General features: G+C 45.9%; 1 protein-coding gene across 1 annotated transcript; it reads left to right on the forward strand.

Moving 5' to 3' along the window:
* The first annotated feature begins 458 nt into the window (after nucleotides 1–458).
* Nucleotides 459–2226, forward strand: LOC119301454 (RING-H2 finger protein ATL46-like). Its single transcript, XM_037578416.1, has one exon. It carries the CDS (start codon nucleotides 983–985, stop codon nucleotides 2063–2065), a length of 1083 nt encoding a protein of 360 aa, XP_037434313.1. The 5' UTR covers nucleotides 459–982; the 3' UTR covers nucleotides 2066–2226.
* Nucleotides 2227–18865: the final 16639 nt, after the last annotated feature.

Consider the following 18865-nt stretch of genomic DNA (forward strand, 5'->3'; position numbering starts at 1 on the left):
CCATCGTCCATGGCTCCACCTCCATGCCCGGCCGCTGTTACGCTCGGTTTCAACCGTCTCTCCGGAGTTCCCACGGGACAGGCATACGTCCGTCCTCCCTTGGCAGTTGGTTCGTTGGCCGTTGGCACCCTCGTAATCCCGCAGAAAACACTGCCGCGGCCCACGTCCATGTATGATTGTATGTACAGGTAGCAGACGATGGTTGCCGATGGGTATCGCCTCCGTGGTGGCTACGATCGAGCTCGCTCGCTGGCCTTGGCCGGACCGGCCACGGGGCCCGGGTCAGCCGTCGCCGTCGCGGCAATTATGCCATGCCTCCAGATTTCAGCGAGGATGGGTCCACGGGTCGAAGTACCCCGGCTCGCTCGCTCAACCACCTCCAACGCTGACATGCTGTTCCCTCTCCTTATTTATTCCCTCCCCGCACTTTCCGTATGTCACAAGTGACGAGCCTCAACCCGACTGAACCCAGCTAGCTGAGCCCAACGTTGGGAGGAAGAGGAAGAAGCTTCACGTGGCGCCCGCCCAGGTATCCATCCTCCCCTCCCGCCAACCACCCGGGCGGGCGGCGTACTGGTAGACAACGCCCCGCTAACCGCACACGGCGACCCATCCATAACCATACCATACCATACACCACACCAGCGCCGAATAGATTGGTACGTACGTACGTACGCCAATAATACACAGCCCAACGAGACAGAGGAGGAAGATGGTCAAGTGAGTAGGCGGAGGAGGAGGATACAATATTCTGCATCGCGGAAAAAGGTTTAGGTTTGGTGCGTAGCTTCCTTCCCGGTTGACCTCACCGAGGGATCTTTTGTTTCTTTCCGTTCGGTGCCCGATCGTTCCACTCCAACTGATCCCTCCGCCTACCGAGAGCTATCTGGGATCACTCGGCGGTAGTGGATATATAGCTGGGCGTTTCTTTTCGGGTTTTGTCGTGGATGAGCGCTGCGTTGGCGACGGAGGGAGGAGGAGCATGGCGACGGTGAGGAGGGTGGCAGGCTTGTCGCTCCTCGGGCGGGAGATCAAGGCCGGCGATGATGGATTCGTGGGCGCGCCCGAGGCGGCTGTCACGACGCCGGAGCCGGGGGGGCCGTCGGCCACGGCGGCCAGGATCACGCCGGCCGTGCTCTTCATCACGGTCGTGCTGGCCGTGGTGCTGCTCGTCTGCGGGTTGATGCACATCTTGCGCCGGCTCTTCCTCAAGAGCCACCGCGCCAATGCCCGGGCGGAGGCCGTCGAGCGGCAGCTGCAGCAGCTGTTCCACCTGCACGAGGACGGCGCCGGGCCCGGCCTCGACCAGGCCGCCATCGACGCGCTGCCGGCGTTCGCCTACGCCGAGCTCTCCGGCAGCTCCGGCGCTAAGGGGCAGCGCCAGTTCGACTGCGCCGTCTGCCTCAGCGAGTTCGCCGCCGACGACCGCCTCCGCCTGCTCCCGCTCTGCGGCCACGCGTTCCACGTCGCCTGCATCGACACCTGGCTCCGCTCCAGCTCCACCTGCCCGCTCTGCCGCACCGTGCTGTCGGTTCGCGCGCCCTCCGCCGTCGCGGCGGCCGCGGACGCCGCCGGCGAGCCGGACATCGAGGAGCAGAAGCAGGAGCAGGAGGACGCGTCAAAGGAGGTCGTCGTCGCAAGCACCGTCGTGCTTCCGGTCAGGCTCGGCCGGTTCAAGAACGTCCAGGGCAACAACAACACCGCCGTCGACGTCGAGGCGGGCACCAGCAGCCGCCTCGACGCGAGGAGGTGCTTCTCCATGGGCTCCTCCTACCAGTACGTGCTCGCCGAAGACAACCTGGTGGTGTCCGTGCACTGGCGTCCCGGCGACGGCAGCGCGGCCATGCGCCCCGGCGTGACCACGGCGAGCAGTGACCAGCAGGGCAAGAAGGTCTGCGCCGCCAGCCGCGGCGACAGCTTCTCGGTGTCCAAGATCTGGCAGTGGGGCCGCAGCGGCAGGAGGCTCCCCGTGCTCCCTGCCGGCTCGTCGTCCCCGACAGATCAGGACCTCCCGTGGGCGTCGCCGGCGAGCGCGCGCAGCACGAGGCAAGAAACCGACACCTGATAACGATGGTAGAATCTATACACAGATACACACACATGCATGTATTTCGTCCTGTGCCGTTTATTTGTTCATTAGTGCTACGAGTAGCTAGCAATAAGCATTTCATGTTAAGAGTTTTCCATGCATGCCTTTTTGATGAATCTTTTTGGGCAATGTTGAGTGGTTGACGTTTCCTCGGAAGTGGATGGCAAGCGAACACACTTTGCTGGCAGTTTTAGTTGCGACGCGAGATCAAACGGTAAATTTCTTCTTCTCAGAAATGGGAAATTACCATGGAACTATATGAAGAAAATGCCAGCAAAAACGTTCGCAAATACCACCCTCGCAGTGAGCGTTCGCCAGTTATTGGGGTCCATGTTTTTTGTCTACTGCTCCGAAGCCATGTATACAAGTACAACATCATCATCATCATCCTCAATACTCATATGGCTACTCATATAGCTAGCGCATTGCTACATTTTGTACTGCTCTACTGGAATGTTCCGGTGTTTATCATCAGCCCGGACACGTACAGCAGGGGCTAGCAAATCCTAGCATGGCCATGGAGTCCGATTACTGTGGGTGGCCCCGTCCCAATCCGAGGTCCCATGCACAGCATAATGGCGCTGCCACGTACAGGTGTCTGCCGCCGGCGCCTCCTCAGTCCTCGCTCACCTGTGCTCTCGCAGCACCACCACCATTAAACTCGGGATCTGGGCCGTTCGATGGGCAGATTTGGGTGGCACTGTCCTTGGCTTCTGGCGGGATTGGTTAGGGGGCTTAATGGCCGATGCGTGAGAGGTGTCCCATCTAGCTAACCCATCTACCGCCATTCTTCCGGCCGCAGCAACTAGAGACTTAGCCGACTTTAATTATGCTGCTGAATTGGTTGCACAGTAGGAGTATAGTACAGTCTGCAGTGGTCGATCGGCACTGGGATCATGGGCCACGGCGGCTTGGATGGAGCGTTGCTGGGCATGATGATCGGTAGGAGTATCCAAGTGGGGGCGGCTGCTAGCAGACAACATTTTCTACTTCCTTTATCGTTGGCCTTAATGGGCACGGTGATTCCGATTCTGATTCCTCTTCACTGTCAGTTATCACGAGGCCTTCTTGTTTGACTGGCTTGGTTAGATATGTGCTACGTACTACTCTAATCCTAATTTTTTTGATAAAGGACATTTCATTAAATTGATATATCAAGGTGATACAATTATATCTAAAAAATGCCCGGCTTCTGCATAACTCGATGCACACAGTCAAAAGGTCCAATCAACCCAAAAAATAAAATCGTTTTACAACTTAAAAAGATAAATTAGTCCAAGCCTATGATGTGGCAGATCCTATCCGGAGATCACACCGCCATCCATGGGGGAGAAAACCTCCCTGGCCGTACGGTCCAGCCGCGTAGACGTCATCATAAAAAGGTCTTTGTCCTCCGGCCTCTGCAGGATAGACCAAGTACGGAGCCACCACGTACATACACGAATAACCTGCATAGGAGATAAAACACATTTTTTTATTAAAACCACATCATTCCTGGTAAGACATAATGCCCAGCATGAGGCAGCCGCCCCCACAAGAATATGTGCAGAAAATTGTTTATCAATACCCCTCAACCAGTTGCCGAACATGTTACGAGCACTACGTGGTGAGTATAAATTTGAAGCTACTTGAACTATGGCCCAAACCGCCCGAGCGAACTTACACTCAAAAAATAAGTGCTTAATAGACTCGTCATGTTGGCAAAAGAGACACTTGTTGGTGTCTTGCCAGTTGCGTCGTGCCAGATTATCTCTAGTTAAGATGACCCCCCTGTTTAGGAACCAGAGGAATATCTTCTCTCTTAGAGGGATTTTAAACTTCCACAATTTCTTGTTATCAACCGGAACATCACAATGAACCATTGCATCGTACATGGATTTGACTATAAACTTGCCATTCTGATGCAAATTCCATCGAAAGATGTCCGGTTCATCTGACGGCTGAATAGCCTCTAGACGTATGAGTAGCTCATTCCAAGCTGCCAGGTGAGGTCCTAAAAGGTCCCTACGGAAAGAAATATCAGGGTTTTCTTGTCTCAAAACTTGTTTGATGGTGACAAATTTATGTCTAACAATCCTATACAAACTCGGATATTGCACCATGAGTGGTGTGGTCCCTAACCAGATGTCTTCCCAGAATCGAACCCGGGAACCGTCCCTAACCGAGAAAGTTCCAAATTAGAAAAAGAATTCCTTGGCCTTCATGACTTCAGACCAAAAATGTGAGTCACCAGGTTTCCAATGGACTTGAGAAATGGCTTTGGATTCCAGGTACTTATTACGAATAATTTTCTGCCATACTCAATTCTCAGCGAGTAGTTTATAAACCCCTTTGTTGAGAAGAGCAATATTTTTAATCTCAAGGTCCTGAATTTCAAGTCCCCCTTTACTTTTAGGTTGATATAATACCGTCCATCTAGCCAGTCGATATTTCTTTGATTCATTATCACACTGCCAAAAAAACCTGGATCTAAAGTAATCGAGACGTTGAAGAACCCATGTCGGTAGATGGAAGAATGATAACATATATAAAACCATGTTGCTTAGGACGGAATTGATCAAGATCAATCGCCTCCCATATGACAAGAGTTTGGCTTTCCAACTGGCTAGCCGTTTCTCAAGTCTCTCTTCCACGTGCTTCCACTCAGCGATAGTTAAACGCCGATAGTGTATGGGAATACCCAGATACCGAATCAGGAACTGCCCGAGCTGGCATCCAAAAATGTCAGCATACTTAGGTGCATATTCTGCAGCATCCCCGAAGCAAAAAAGTTCACTCTTATGAAAATTAATTTTGAGGCCAGAAAGTTCCTCAAATGCACATAAAAGCAGCTTGAGATTTCTTGCTTTATCTAGATCATGATCCAAGAGAAGTATCGTGTCATTCGCATATTGTAGGATAGATAAACCCTCTTCTACCAAGTGAGGAATGACGCCGCTAACCTGACCGGCCACCTTTGCCCGCTCAACAAGGGTAGCTAACATGTCAGCCACAATGTTAAACAAAATGGGTGATGCAGGGTCCCCTTGGCGAAGCCCCTTCCTTGTCTGAAAATAGTTGCCAACCTCATAGTTAACTTTGATGGCCGCACTACCTCCAGAAACAAAACTCTCAACCCATCGACACCATTTTGGTGAAAACTCCTTCATGCGTAAAGTTTTCAACAGAAAGGGCCATTTAACTTTATCATAGGCTTTTTCGAAATCTATTTTAAAGATCACTCCATTCAACATTTTGCGGTGAAGCTCGTGCACCGTTTCATGCAGCACAACCACACCATCTAGTATGTTGCGTCCTTGCATGAATGCAGTTTGAGTGGGCTTGATGACATGGTCAGCCACCCCGTTCAACCGGTTAGTTGCAACCTTCATAAAGATTTTAAAGCTTACATTGAGAAGGCAAATCAATCGACATTGTTGAATACGACTGGCCTCCTTAATCTTAGGCAGTAGGATAATATCCCCAAAGTTTAAGCGGGAAATATCAAGGTCTTCGGTATGCAGTTGGTTAAACAACTGAACCAAGTCTGCCTTGATTACGTTCCAAAAGCATTGATAAAACTCTGCCGGAAAACCATCCGGTCCCGGAGCCTTGTTGCGTTCCATTTGAGACACCGCGGTTCGAATTTCCTCTTCAGAAAACGAAGAGGTTAAGAATTCATTTTCCGCTTTCAAAACTTGAGGGATGTCATGAGTGATAGACTCATCCAGCTCAAAAAGTGTTTATGGAAGGGCCAAAAAGCTCTTTGTGGTATTTAGTAATAAAGTCTCTGAGCGGTGCCTCCCCCTCAATACAGCCTTCCTCCTGGTCAAGAGCAAAGATACGTTTCTTTCTATGTCTGCCATTGGCCAGCATTTGAAAGTATTTCGTATTATCATCACCTTGAACGAGCGAATCGGCCTTGCAACGTTGGTACCATTTAATCTCTTCCTCACGAAGCAAGCGTGCAATCTGCTCATTAAGATGACTTTTTTTGCTCAATCTCAGCAGCAGAAAGAGGCCTTATCGACGTGGTATTGTATCTTTGGTCGCTTAGGTCAAGGAGACAATGACTATGCAGCTGATACTTAATTTTGATGGAGATATCGAGGTCAACTATGTTAACCCTTGGGGTAGGCAGAGTAGTGATAACAACGTGTGACCGTACGTGCAAGGAGTATACAAGTTACAAGGCATGCACCATGCTGCGCAAACACCGAAAAAGGTCAAACGTCAATGATCTGATCTGAGTAGGCGGCTGTGTTGCATATATATATATATATATATATATATATATATATATATATATATATATATATATATATATATATATATATATATATAAATATATATATATATAAATATATATATATGCTTGCACATGCTTGTTCTGAAATTTGTAAGTTGGTTCAGAAAGGGATATGTCTACACTTTACACATATTTTATATCTTATCTTATATTTACTAATTGCGGGCACCAAAGACTCCATGATAATCCTAGCGAAACAATAATAATAAGGCATGTCTAAGATACATCTATAAGAGACATAATTACATCACATCTAAGGTGACATCATCCTTTTTAATCCTGTTTCACCTCCCACCTTTGTCCTTGATTCCTTGCTTGTTGCTTGAGCTAGGCTTTCACGTCAGGGAAATATAAAAGAAAGTGAGTGCAAAATTGATCCAATTATTCACCCCGCGACGGATCGACCCGAAGCTAAGCTAGCTTCCTGGCCGGTGTCAAAGCAAGCCACTGGAGCTAAGCTTGGTTCTTATGATATATGACGTGTCATGGTGCATGCATGCGCCATCCACACTCCAAGGTAAGAAAAAGGCAGGCCGGCGGCACGCATCCGTCCGTTTTTTTATCACGAAGTTCCCTCCAAAATGCCTCGAGGTTAACGCCTATTAGCTTACCCCATTCATGGACATGAAAAACGTTCGTGAATTGACAAATTTGAAAAATGTTTGAGAAGTTATAAAATGTATCATTTCAGAAATGTTTGCGAGAATAAAATATGTTCATGAATTCTAAGAATGGTCAAGAATTTGAAAAAATATTCAAGATAAAAAAATGTTGTTGGATTCCAAAAATATTCGTGATTTTAAAAGATCATGATTTTATAAAATTTCATGAATTTCAAAAAATGTTCTTTTTTTAAATCACAAGGTTGGAAAATGTCCATGAACTTTTAAAAGTACATTGGGGCAAAAAAGTTGCTTGTCGGGAGTGTAATTGGACTTGCAACTATGATAGAAACTGGGTTCAGTCCCAGTTGCGTGTCGAGGTTGGACTTGCAGCTGACAAGAAAAAAGGCGAGCCCCCAATTGCATATCAGGGGTGGAGCTGCAATTGGACAAAAATGGAAGGGACCCTAGTTGCGTGTTGAGGGTGTACTTGCAACTAGGACAAAAGGGACGTCTCTGAATTGCACGATGAGGGTGGAGCTGTACTTGCGACAAAGAGGGTAAGGGGACCCAATTGCGTGTCAAGGATGGACTTGCAACTAGGACAAAAAGTATGTTCCCTCTCTTAGTTGTGTGTCGAGGGTGTACTTCCAACTAGGACAAAAAAAGGATGTCCCCTCTCTCAGTTGTGTGTCATGGGTAGAGCTGCGATTGGGACAAAAAGGTAGCAACCCCCAGCTGTGTGTCGATGGTGTACTTGCAACTAGGACAAAAAAAGGGACCTCCCCTCTCTCAGTTGCATATCAAGGGGGAGCTGCAATTGGGGCAAAAAGGGCAGAGCCCCACAGTTGCGTGTCGAGGGTGTACTTGCAACCATGACAGAAAAGGGACGTCCCCTCTCTCAGTTGTGTGTCGAGGGTGTAGTTGCAATTGGGACAAAAAAGGTAGGGTTCCCCAGTTGCGTGTCGAGGGTGGACTTGCAACTAGGAAAAAAAAGACATCCCCTCTCTTAGTTGCGTGTCGAGGGTGGAGCTGCAGTTGGGACAAAAATGGTAGGGGGCCCCAGTTGCGTGTCGGGTGTGGACTTGCAACTAGGACAAAAAAGGAGACATCCTATCTCCCAGTTGCGTGTTAGAGGTGGAGCTGCAATTGGGACAAAAAGGGTGGGGGCCCCAGTTGTGTGTCGATGATGGACTTGCAACTAAGACAAAAAAAGACATCCCCTCTCTCATTTACGTGTCGAGGGTGGAGCTGCAATTGGTACAAAAAGGGTAGGGGGGACCCAGTTGCATGTCGAGGGTAGACTTCCAACAAGGACAAAAAAGGATGTCCCTTCTCTCAGTTACGTGTCAAGGGTGTACTTGCAACTAGGACAAAAAAGGGACGTCCCCTTAATTGGGACATAAGGGTAGGGTCCCTAATTGCGTGTTGAGAGTGGACTTGCAACTAGGACAAAAAAAGGATGTCCCCTCACTCAGTTGCGTGTCAAGGGTGGAGTTGCAATTGGGACAAAAGGGTAGGGGCCCTAGTTGCGTGTCCACGATGGACTTGCAATTAGTGTAAAAAATGGACGTTTCCTCTCTCAATTACAGGTCGAGGGTGGAGCTGCAATTGGGACAAAAAGGGTAGTGGCCCAATTGCACGTCGAGAGTGTACTTGCAACTATGAAAAAAGGGACGTCCTTTCCCTCAGTTGCATGTCAAGGGTGGAGCTGCAATTAGGACAAAAATGGTAGGGGCCCCCAGTTGCATGTGGAGGTGGACTGGCAACTAGGACAAAAAAGGACGTCCCCTATCTCAGTTGCGTGTCGAGGGTGTACTTGCAACTAGGACAAAAAGGGATGTCTTCTCTCTCAGTTGCATGTCAAGGGTGGAGCTACAATTGGGACAAAAGGATAGGGGCCCCAGTTGCGTGTTGAGGGTGTACTTGCAAATAGGGCAAAAGAGGGACGTCCCACCTCTCAGTTGCATGTTGAAGGTGGAGATGCAATTCGGACAAAAAGGATAGGGGCCCAGTTGCGTGTCGAGAGTGTACTTGCAACTATGACAAAAAAAGGGACATCCTTTCTCTCAACTGCGTGTCGAGGGAGGAGCTGCAATTGGGACAAAATGGGTAGAGGCCCCCAGTTGCGTGTGGAGGTGGACTTGCAATTAGGACAAAAAAGGACGTCCCCTATCTCAGTTGCGTGTTAATGTTGGGAATCCTTGCATGGAAAACAAAAAAAATCTACGCACACGCAATGATCTATCCATGGAGATGCATAGCAACGAGGGGGAGAGTGTGTCTACGTACCCTTGTAGACCGTAAGCGGAAGCGTTTCACAACGCGGTTGATGTAGTTGAACTTCTTCTCGCGTCAACCGATCAAGTACCGAACGCACGTCACCTTCGCGTTCTACACACGTTTAGCTCGGTGACGTCCCTCGCCTTCTTGATCCAGCAAGTTGTCGAGGTAGTAGATGAGTTCCGTCAGCATGACGACGTGGTGATGGTGATGGTGAAGTGATCCTCGCAGGGCTTCGCCTAAGCACTACGAAAATATGATTGGGGGTGTAAACGGTGGAGGGGCGCGCGGCACATGGCTAACAATTGATATGGGGTGTGCTAGGGCGCCCCCACATATATATAGGTGGGAGGGAGAGGAAAGGCTGCCAGGAGGCGCCAAAGTAGGCTGAATCCTACTTGGGGTCTCCCCATGGCCGGCGCCCCCCCTGCCATATTTGCCGGAGAGGGAAGGAAAGAGGAGGGAGGAAGGAAGGAAGGGGGAGGCTGAATCCCCCCTTTCCTTTTCCCTTCTCCTCTTTCCTTCTCCTCCTGGTTCGTCCCATATGGGGGGCACACTAGCCCCATGTGGCTAGTGTGTTTCCCCTCTTGGCCCATAAGGCCCATATCTTTTGCCGGGGGTGCCCGGAACCCCTTCCGGTGACCCAATATGTACCTGGTACCCTCCGGAACACTTCTGATGTTTGAATACCATCGTCCTATATATCAATCTTTACCTCTCGACCATTTTGAGACTCCTCGTCATGTCCGTGGTCTCATCTGGGACTCCGAACAACATTCGGTCACCAAATCACATAACTCATATAATACTATATCGTCATCGAACGTTAAGCGTGCGGACCCTACGGGTTTGAGAACTATGTAGACATGACCGAGACACCTCTCCGGTCAATAACCAATAGCGGAACCTAGATGCCCATATTGGCTCATAAATATTCTACGAAGATCTTTATCAGTTGAACCGTTATGACAACATACATAATTCCTTTGTCTATCGGTATGTTACTTTCCCTAGATTCGATCGTTGGTATCTTCATACCTAGTTCAATCTCGTTACCGGCAAGTCTCTTTACTCGTTGCGTAATACATCACCTCGTGACTAACTCCTTAGTCGTTTGCTTGCAAGCTTATGATGTGTATTACTGAGAGGGCCTAGAGATACCTCTCCGATACTCGGAGTGACAAATCCTAATCTCGATCTATGACAACTCAAAAAACACCTTAGGAGATACCTGTAGAGCATCTTTATAATCACCCAGTTACGCTGTGATGTTTGATAGCACACAAGGCATTCCTCCGGTATCTGGGAATTTCATAATCTCATAGTCGAAGGAATATGTATTTGACATGAAGAAAGCAATAGCAATAAACCTGGACGATCATAATGCTAAGCCAACGGATGGGTCTTGTCCATCACATCATTCTCCTAATGATGTCATCCCATTATCAAATGATAACTCATGTCTATGGTTAGGAAACCTTAACCATCTTTGATCAACAAGCTAGTCAAGTAGAGGCTCACTAGGGACATGGTGTTTGTTTATGTATTGACACATGTATTTAGGTTTCCGGTCAATACAATTCTAGAATGAATAATAAACCTTTATCATGAATAAGGAAATATAAAATAACAACTTTATTATTGCCTCTAGGGCATATTTCCTTCAGTCTCCCACTTGCACTAGAGTCAATAATCTAGATTACATTGTTAGGAATCTAACACCCATGGAGTCTTGGTGCTGATCATGTTTTGCTCGCGGAAGAGGCTTAGTCAACAGGTCTGCACATTCGGATCCGTATGTATTTTGCAAATCTCTATGTCTCCCTCCTCGACTTGTTCATGGATGGAGTTGAAGCGTCTCTTGATGTGTTTGGTTCTCTTGTGAAATCTGGATTCCTTTGCCAAAGCAATCGCTCCAGTATTGTCACAAATGATTTTCATTGGAACCGATGCACTAGGTATTACACCTAGATCGGATATGAACTCCTTCATCCAGACTCCTTCATTTGCTGCTTCCGAAGCAGCTATGTACTCTGCTTCACATGTAGATCCCGCCACGACACTCTGCTTGGAACTGCACCAACTGACAGTTCCACCATTCAATATAAATATGTATCCAGTCTGCGACTTAGAGTCATCCGGATCAGTGTCAAATCTAGCATCGACGTAACCATTTACGACAAGCTCTTTGTCACCTCCGTAAACGAAAAACATATCCTTGGTCCTTTTCAGGTACTTCAGGATGTTCTTGACCGCTGTCCAGTGATCCACTCCTGGATTACTTTGGTACCTCCCTGCCAAACTTTTGGAAAGGCACACATCAGGTCTGGTACACAACATAGCATACATGATCGAACATATGGCCTAGGCATAGGGAATGACTTCCATTTTCTCTCTATCTTCTGCAGTGGTCGAGCTTTAAGTCTAACTCAACTTCACACCTTGCAACACAAGCAAGAACCCTTTCCTTGACTGATCCATTTTGAACTTCTTCAAAACTTTATCAAGGTATGTGCTTTGTGAAAGTCCTATTAAGCGTCTTGATCTATCTCTGTAGATCTTGATGCCCAATATATAAGCAGCTTCACTGAGGTCTTTCATTGAAAAACTCTTATTCAAATATCCTTTTATGCTATCCAAAAATTCTACATCATTTCCAATCAACAATATGTCATCTACATATAATATTAGAAATGCTATAGAGCTCCCACTCACTTTCTTGTTAATACATGCTTCACCAAAAGTCTGTATAAAACCATACGCTTTGGTCACCTCATCAAAGCATATATTCCAACTCTGAGATACTTGCACCAGTCCATAGATGGGTCGCTGGAGCTTGCACACTTTGTTAGCACCTTTAGGATCAAGAAAACCTTCTGGTTGCATCATATACAACTCTTCTTTAAGAAATCCATTAAGGAATGCAGTTTTGTCGTCCATTTGCCCGATTTCATAATCATAAAATGCGGCAATTTCTAACAAGATTCGGACGGACTTAAGCATTGCTAAGGGTTAGAAAGTCTCATCGTAGTCAACCCCTTGAACTTGTCGAAAACCTTTTGCGACAAGTCAAGCTTTGTAGATAGTTACATTACCATCAGCGTCAGTCTTCTTCTTGAAGATCCATTTATTCTCTATGGTTGGCCGATCATCGGGCAAGTCCACCAAAGTCCATACTTTGTTCTCATACGTGGATCCTATCTCAGATTTCATGGCCTCAAGCCATCTGTCGGAATTTGGGCTCATCATTGCTTCTTCATAGTTCGTAGGTTCGTCATGGTCTAGTAACATGACTTCCAGGTCATGATTACCGTACCACTCTGGTGCGGAACATGCTCTGTTCGACCTATGAGGTCTAGTAGTAACTTGATCTGAAGTTTCATGATCATCATCATTATCTTCCTCTCTAGTTGGTGTAGGCATCATGGGAACGGATTTCTCTGATGTGATACTTTCCAAATTGAGAGAAGGTACAATTACCTCATCAAGTTCTACCTTCCTCCCACTCACTTCTTTCGAGAGAAACTCCTTCTCTAGAAATGTTCCATTCTTGGCAACAAAGATCTCGCCTTCGGATCTGTGGTAGAAGGTGTACCCAATTGTTTCCTTAGGGTACCCTATGAAGACGCACTTCTCCAATTTGGGTTTGAGCTTACCAGGTTGAAGTCTTTTGACATAAGTGTCGCAACCCCAAACTTTAAGAAACGACAACTTAGGTTTCTTGCCAAACCATTGTTCATATGGTGTTGTCTCAATGGATTTAGACGGTGCCCTATTTAACGTGAATGCAACTCTCTCTAATGCATAACCCCAAGACGATAGTGGTAAATCGGTAAGAGACATCATAGATCGCACCATATCTAATAAAGTACGGTTACGACGTTCGGACACACCAGGTGGCATGAGTAGTGAGACAATTCCACATTGTTTTAACTGAAGGCCAAACTCGTAACTCAAATATTCACCTCCACAATCAGATCGTAGAAACTTTCTTTTCTTATTACGATGATTCTCCACTTCACTCTGAAATTCTTTGAACTTTTCAAATGTTTTAGACTTGTGTTTCATTAAGTAGATATACCTAGACCTACTCAAATCATCCGTGAAGGTCAGAAAATAATGATGCTCGCCGCGTGCCTCAACATTCATCGGACCGCATACATTAGTATGTATTATTTCCATTAAGTCATTAGCTTGCTCCATTGTTCCAGAGAACAGAGTTTTAGTCATCTTACCCAGGCACTCTAAGGGACCCTAATGTAGTGCACTGGAATTCCTACATGCCACCTACAATTTTGTGTAATTTACTACCTCTGTTCATAAATATATGTGTTTGTAGAGATTCCACTATGGACCATATATACATGTATATAGATGCATTTTATAGTGTAGATCCACTCATTTTGCTCTGTGATGTCTACTACGCAACTTTATTCTTGTAGACTCGTGTTGGGCCTCCAAGCGCAGAGTTTTGTAGGACAGTAGCAATTTTCCCTCAAGTGGGTGACCTAAGGTTTATCAATCCGTGGCAGGTGTAGGATGAAGATGGTCTCTCTCAAACAAACCTGCAACCAAATAATAAAAAGTCTCTTGTGTCCCCGACACACAAATTAAATGGTAATTTGTATAGGTGCACTAGTTCGGCGAAGAGATGGTGACACAAGTGTAGTAATCATAGTAGACATTGATTTTTGTGATAGTGACAATAAAAAACAGCAAGGTAGCTTGTAAAAAAAGTGAGCACAAACGGTATTGCAATGCTTGAAAACAAGGCCTATGGTCCGTACTTTCTCTAGTGCAATCTCTCAACAATGCTAATATAATTGGATCATATAACCATCCCTCAACGTGCGATGAAGAATCACTCCAAAGTTCCTATCTAGCGGAGAACATAAGAAGAAATTGTTTGTGGCTATTCTTTTCGATCGATCTATCCAAGAGTTCGTACTAAAATAACACCAAGTTATTCTTTCCGACCGATCTATCAAGAGTTCATACTAAAATAACACTAAGTTATTCTTTTCGATCGATCTATCAAGAGTTCATACAAAAATAACACCAAAGCAAATTCAGATTCATAATACTCAATCCAACACAAAGAACCTCAAAAAGTGCCCCAATATTTCTACCGGAGAAACAAAAGACGAGAACGTGCATCAACCCCTATGCATAGATTACCCCAATGTCACCCCGGGAATCCGCGAGTTGAATGCCAAAACACATATCAAGTGAATCAATATGATACACCATTGTCACCACGGGTATTTATGCAAGTCATATATCAAGTGCTCTCCAATCCATAAAAGTATTCACTCCGATAAGAATGAGATCTCAAAGGGAAAATTCAATTCATCACAACAAGATAGAGAGGGAGAAACACCATATGATCCGACTATATTAACAAAGCTCGCGATACATCAAGATCGTGACATCTCAAGAACATGAGAGAGAGATTAAACACATGGCTACTGGTACAAACCCTCAGCCCCGAGGGTGGACTACTCCCTCCTCATCATGGTGGCCGCCGGGATGATGAAGATGGCCACGGGTGATGATTTCCCCCTCCGTCAGGGTGCTAGAACGGGGTCTAGATTGGTTTCTCGTGGCTACAGAGCCTTGCGGCGGCGGAACATCTTATCTAGTGTTACCCCTAGTGTTTTTGGAATATTTGGCAATTTATGGGGCGAAGAGGCGGTGCGGGAGCCCACCAAGGTGGTCACAACCCACTTGGGCGCGCCTGGGCCCCCAGGCGCCCCCTGGTGGGTTGTGCCCCCTCCGGGCACCCCTGAGATGCTGCTCTGGCCCATTGAATGTCTTTTGGTCCATCAAAAATCCACAAAAAAGTTTTGCACTGTTTGGACTCCGTTTGATATTTATTTCCCGCGATGTAAAAAACAAGCAAAAACAGCAACTGGCACTGGTGTGATAGCCTGGCTTATTAGGGATGATAGACTACTCATATCAATAAGGAATTCCTTCTTTTCCGGGAGCCCATTCGGAAAGAACTCCAAAGTTCAGCGTGCTCAGCTTGGAGTAATTTCAAGATGGGTGACCGACCGGGAAGTTGCCCGCGCACGAGTGAGGACAAAGTGCACAGAAAAGACTAGTATTGATTTGTGTGGCCAGTCTAGATCCAGCCAGGAGTAACGACCATCGACGCTTGTGTCCGGGGCGTGACAAGTTGGTATCAGAGCCGACCCTCGTGGATACACGGATGTTTACGGATAGGTGCGCGGTCATGTTGTGCATGATGTTTGTGACCTGTCGTGGCACACGACATGGCACATGTGCCGGAATGGATGCACAGACGTATGTGCCAAGAGGGAACGTTCCCGTGGCCCGATGAGGACGTTGGTTCCTCTGAGTGGGGGTGTATGTGATAGCCTGGCTTATTAGGGATAATAGACTACTCATATCAATAAGGAATTCCTTCTTTTTTGGGAGCCCATTCGGAAAGAACTCCAAAGTTAAGCGTGCTCAGCTTGGACTAATTTTAGGATGGGTGACCAACCGGGTAGTTGCCCTCGGGTACGCACAAGTGAGGACAAAGTGCACAGAAAATACTAGTATTGATCTATGGGGCCAGTCTAGATCCCGCCATCTATGGGGCCTGTCTAGATCCCGCCAGGAGTAACGACCACCGGCGGGTGTGTCCGGGGCATTACAACTGGGTCAATAGGTTAGTCCCAAAAAATGATATAAACTTGCTATAAAATGATTGTAAAATATCCAAGAATGATAATATAACAGCATGAATACTTCATAAATTATAGATACGTTGGAGACGGATCAGCATCCCCAAGCTTAATTCCTACTCGTTCTCAAGTAGGTAAATGATAAAAGAAATAATTTATGAAGTGTGAATGCTAGCAAAGTGCATAGGTTTGATCAATGATAATTTGAATCACTTTTCCTAGCATCATAACAACAATTCTTTATTATAAAACTTCTCATGTTAAAGTAGCAACCAATTCACATGTTAAGGTTCAAACAATGAATTCTCTTGAAACTCAACAACTTATGTTCTCAGTCACCAAGAAATTGCAATTCAACTTATTCAACAGATCTAAGTAAGAGCTCCACATACTCAACCGTCTATAGTCTTCTATGATTGCTAACACTCACCGCATGCACATGAGCAATATGTTTCAATAGAACACATAGAAAGATAGGGGCTTATAATTTCGCCTCCCAACGTATTCACCTCAAGGGTGATGTCAGCAATAATAACTCATTCTACCCATATCCAACTGGATATATGTGCCTAGATCTTTCGTCACCACATGATGCTTGCCAAAAGAGAAAGATAAAAAGGAATAGAGAGAAAAACTTTGACTCTTGCATGAAAGTAAATACATAAAAGTAAAAGGTAGGCCCTTCGCACAGGGAATCATCGGTTGCCATGCACTTTTTGTTTGTATGCTCAATCCCTTAGTGCAAAAGAGCATCACGTTATATTGCCCCTTATGATAGCAACCTTTATTATGCAGTTTGTCATTTTTATTCTTTGTCATCACAAGTTTGTACAACTCTTAATTTTCTCTTGCACTAAATGATCTAACACTTTTAGAAGCAATTTTTATTGCCTTATTGCACCGATGACAACTTACTTGAAGGATCTTACTCAATCCTTAGGTAGGCATGGTGGACTCTTGAAAATAAGATTTGGGTTTAAGGGTTTTTGGATGCACAAGTAGTATCTCTACTTGGTGCGGAATTTTTGGCTAGCAAAGATGGGGGGCAAGCACCACATGTTGAAGGATCTATAACAATATAACTTCTATGCGAATATGAACAAACATAAAACATTACGGTGTCTTCCTTGTCCAACGCCAACAATTTTGGCATATAATATTTTGATGGGGGCTCACAATCACAAAAGATTTCCAAGATAGTGTATTTGCATGTGAAATTTCTCTTCCTTATAGTAATCATTCAGGAATTGCTTGTATGACAAATATTGTGATTGTCAAGCTTCAAAAGATTTCACTTTCTAAACCCAATGTGAAGCTACCACTAGGCATGATATGAACATATAATTTCAACTTCATTACATTCAATTTATTCAGCAATTTACTCATAGGATATAAGTGAAGGAAATATGCCATAGAGGCAATAATAAAGTTTTTATTTATATTTCCTTATATCATGATAAATGTTTATTATTCATGCTAGAATTGTATTAACCGGAAACTTGATACATGTGTGAATACATAGACAAACAAAGTGTCCCTAGTATGCCTCTACTTGACTAGCTCGTTAATCAAAGATGGTTAAGTTTCCTAGCCATAGACATGTGTTGTCATTTGATGAACGGGATCACATCATTAGAGAATGATGTGATGGACAAGACCCATCCGTTAGCTTAGCACTATGATCGTTTAGTTTGTTTCTATTGCTTTCTTCATGACTTATACATGTTCCTATGACTATGAGATTATGAAACTCCCGAATACCGGAGGAACACTTAGTGTGCTATCAAACGTCACAACGTAACAGGGTGATTATAAAGATGCTCTACAGGTGTCTCCAATGGTGTTTGTTGAGTTAGCATAGATCGAGATTAGGATTTGTCACTCCGATTGTCGGAGAGGTATCTCTGGGCCCTCTCGGTAATGCACATCACTATAATCCTTGCAAGCAATGTGACTAATAAGTTAGTTACAGGATGTTGCATTACATAACGAGTAAAGATACTTTTCGGTAACGAGATTGAACTAGGTATAGTGATACCGACGATCGAATCTTGAGCAAGTAACATACCGATGACAAAGGGTACAACGTATGTTGTTATGCGGTTTGACCGATAAAGATCTTCATAGAATGTGTAGGAGCCAATATGAGCATCCAGGTTCCTCTATTGGTTATTGACCGGAGATGTGTCTCGGTCATGTCTACATAGTTCTCGAACCCGTAGGGTCCGCACGCTTAATGTTTGATGACGATTTGTATTATGAGTTATGTGATTTTATGTGCCGAAGATTGTTCGAAGTCCCGAATGAGATCACGGACATGACGAGGAGTCTTGAAATGGTCGAGATGTAAAGATCGATATATTGGAAGGCTATATTCGGACATCGGAAAGGTTCCGAGTGATTCGGGTATTTTTCGGAGTACCGGAGAGTTACGGGAATTCGCCGGGGGAAGTAGTGGGCCTTAATGGGCCACATGGGAAAGGAGAGAAGGGCCTCAGGGGGTGGTCGCGCGCCCTCCCATGGAAAGTCCGAATTGGACTAGGGAGGGGGCGGCGCCCCCCTCTCTTTCCTTCTCCCTCTCCTACTCCTTCCCTCTCTCCCTCTTGGAAAAGGAAGGGGACTCCAACTAGGATTGGGAATCCTAGTTGGACTCCCCCTATAGGCTCGCCCCTCCTAGGCCGGCCTCCTCTTCCCCCTCCTTTATATACATGGGCAAGGGGGCACCCCAAAGAGACACCAAGAGCTTTTAGTCATGTGCGGTGCCCCCCTCCATAGTTACACACCTCAGTCATATTGTCGTAGTGCTTAGGCGAAGCCCTGCGCCGGTAACTTCATCATCGCCCTCACCACGCCGTCGTGCTCATGGAACTCTACCTCATCCTCAACTGGATCAAGAGTTCGAGGGACA

The sequence above is a fragment of the Triticum dicoccoides genome, chromosome 5A (assembly GCF_002162155.2).
Source record: "Triticum dicoccoides isolate Atlit2015 ecotype Zavitan chromosome 5A, WEW_v2.0, whole genome shotgun sequence".
Lineage (NCBI taxonomy): Eukaryota > Viridiplantae > Streptophyta > Magnoliopsida > Poales > Poaceae > Triticum > Triticum dicoccoides.

Excerpts from the sequence above, each read along its gene's own strand:
- LOC119301454 (XM_037578416.1), top strand. The coding sequence starts at position 983 with ATGGCGACGGTGAGGAGGGTGGCAGGCTTGTCGCTCCTCGGGCGGGAG.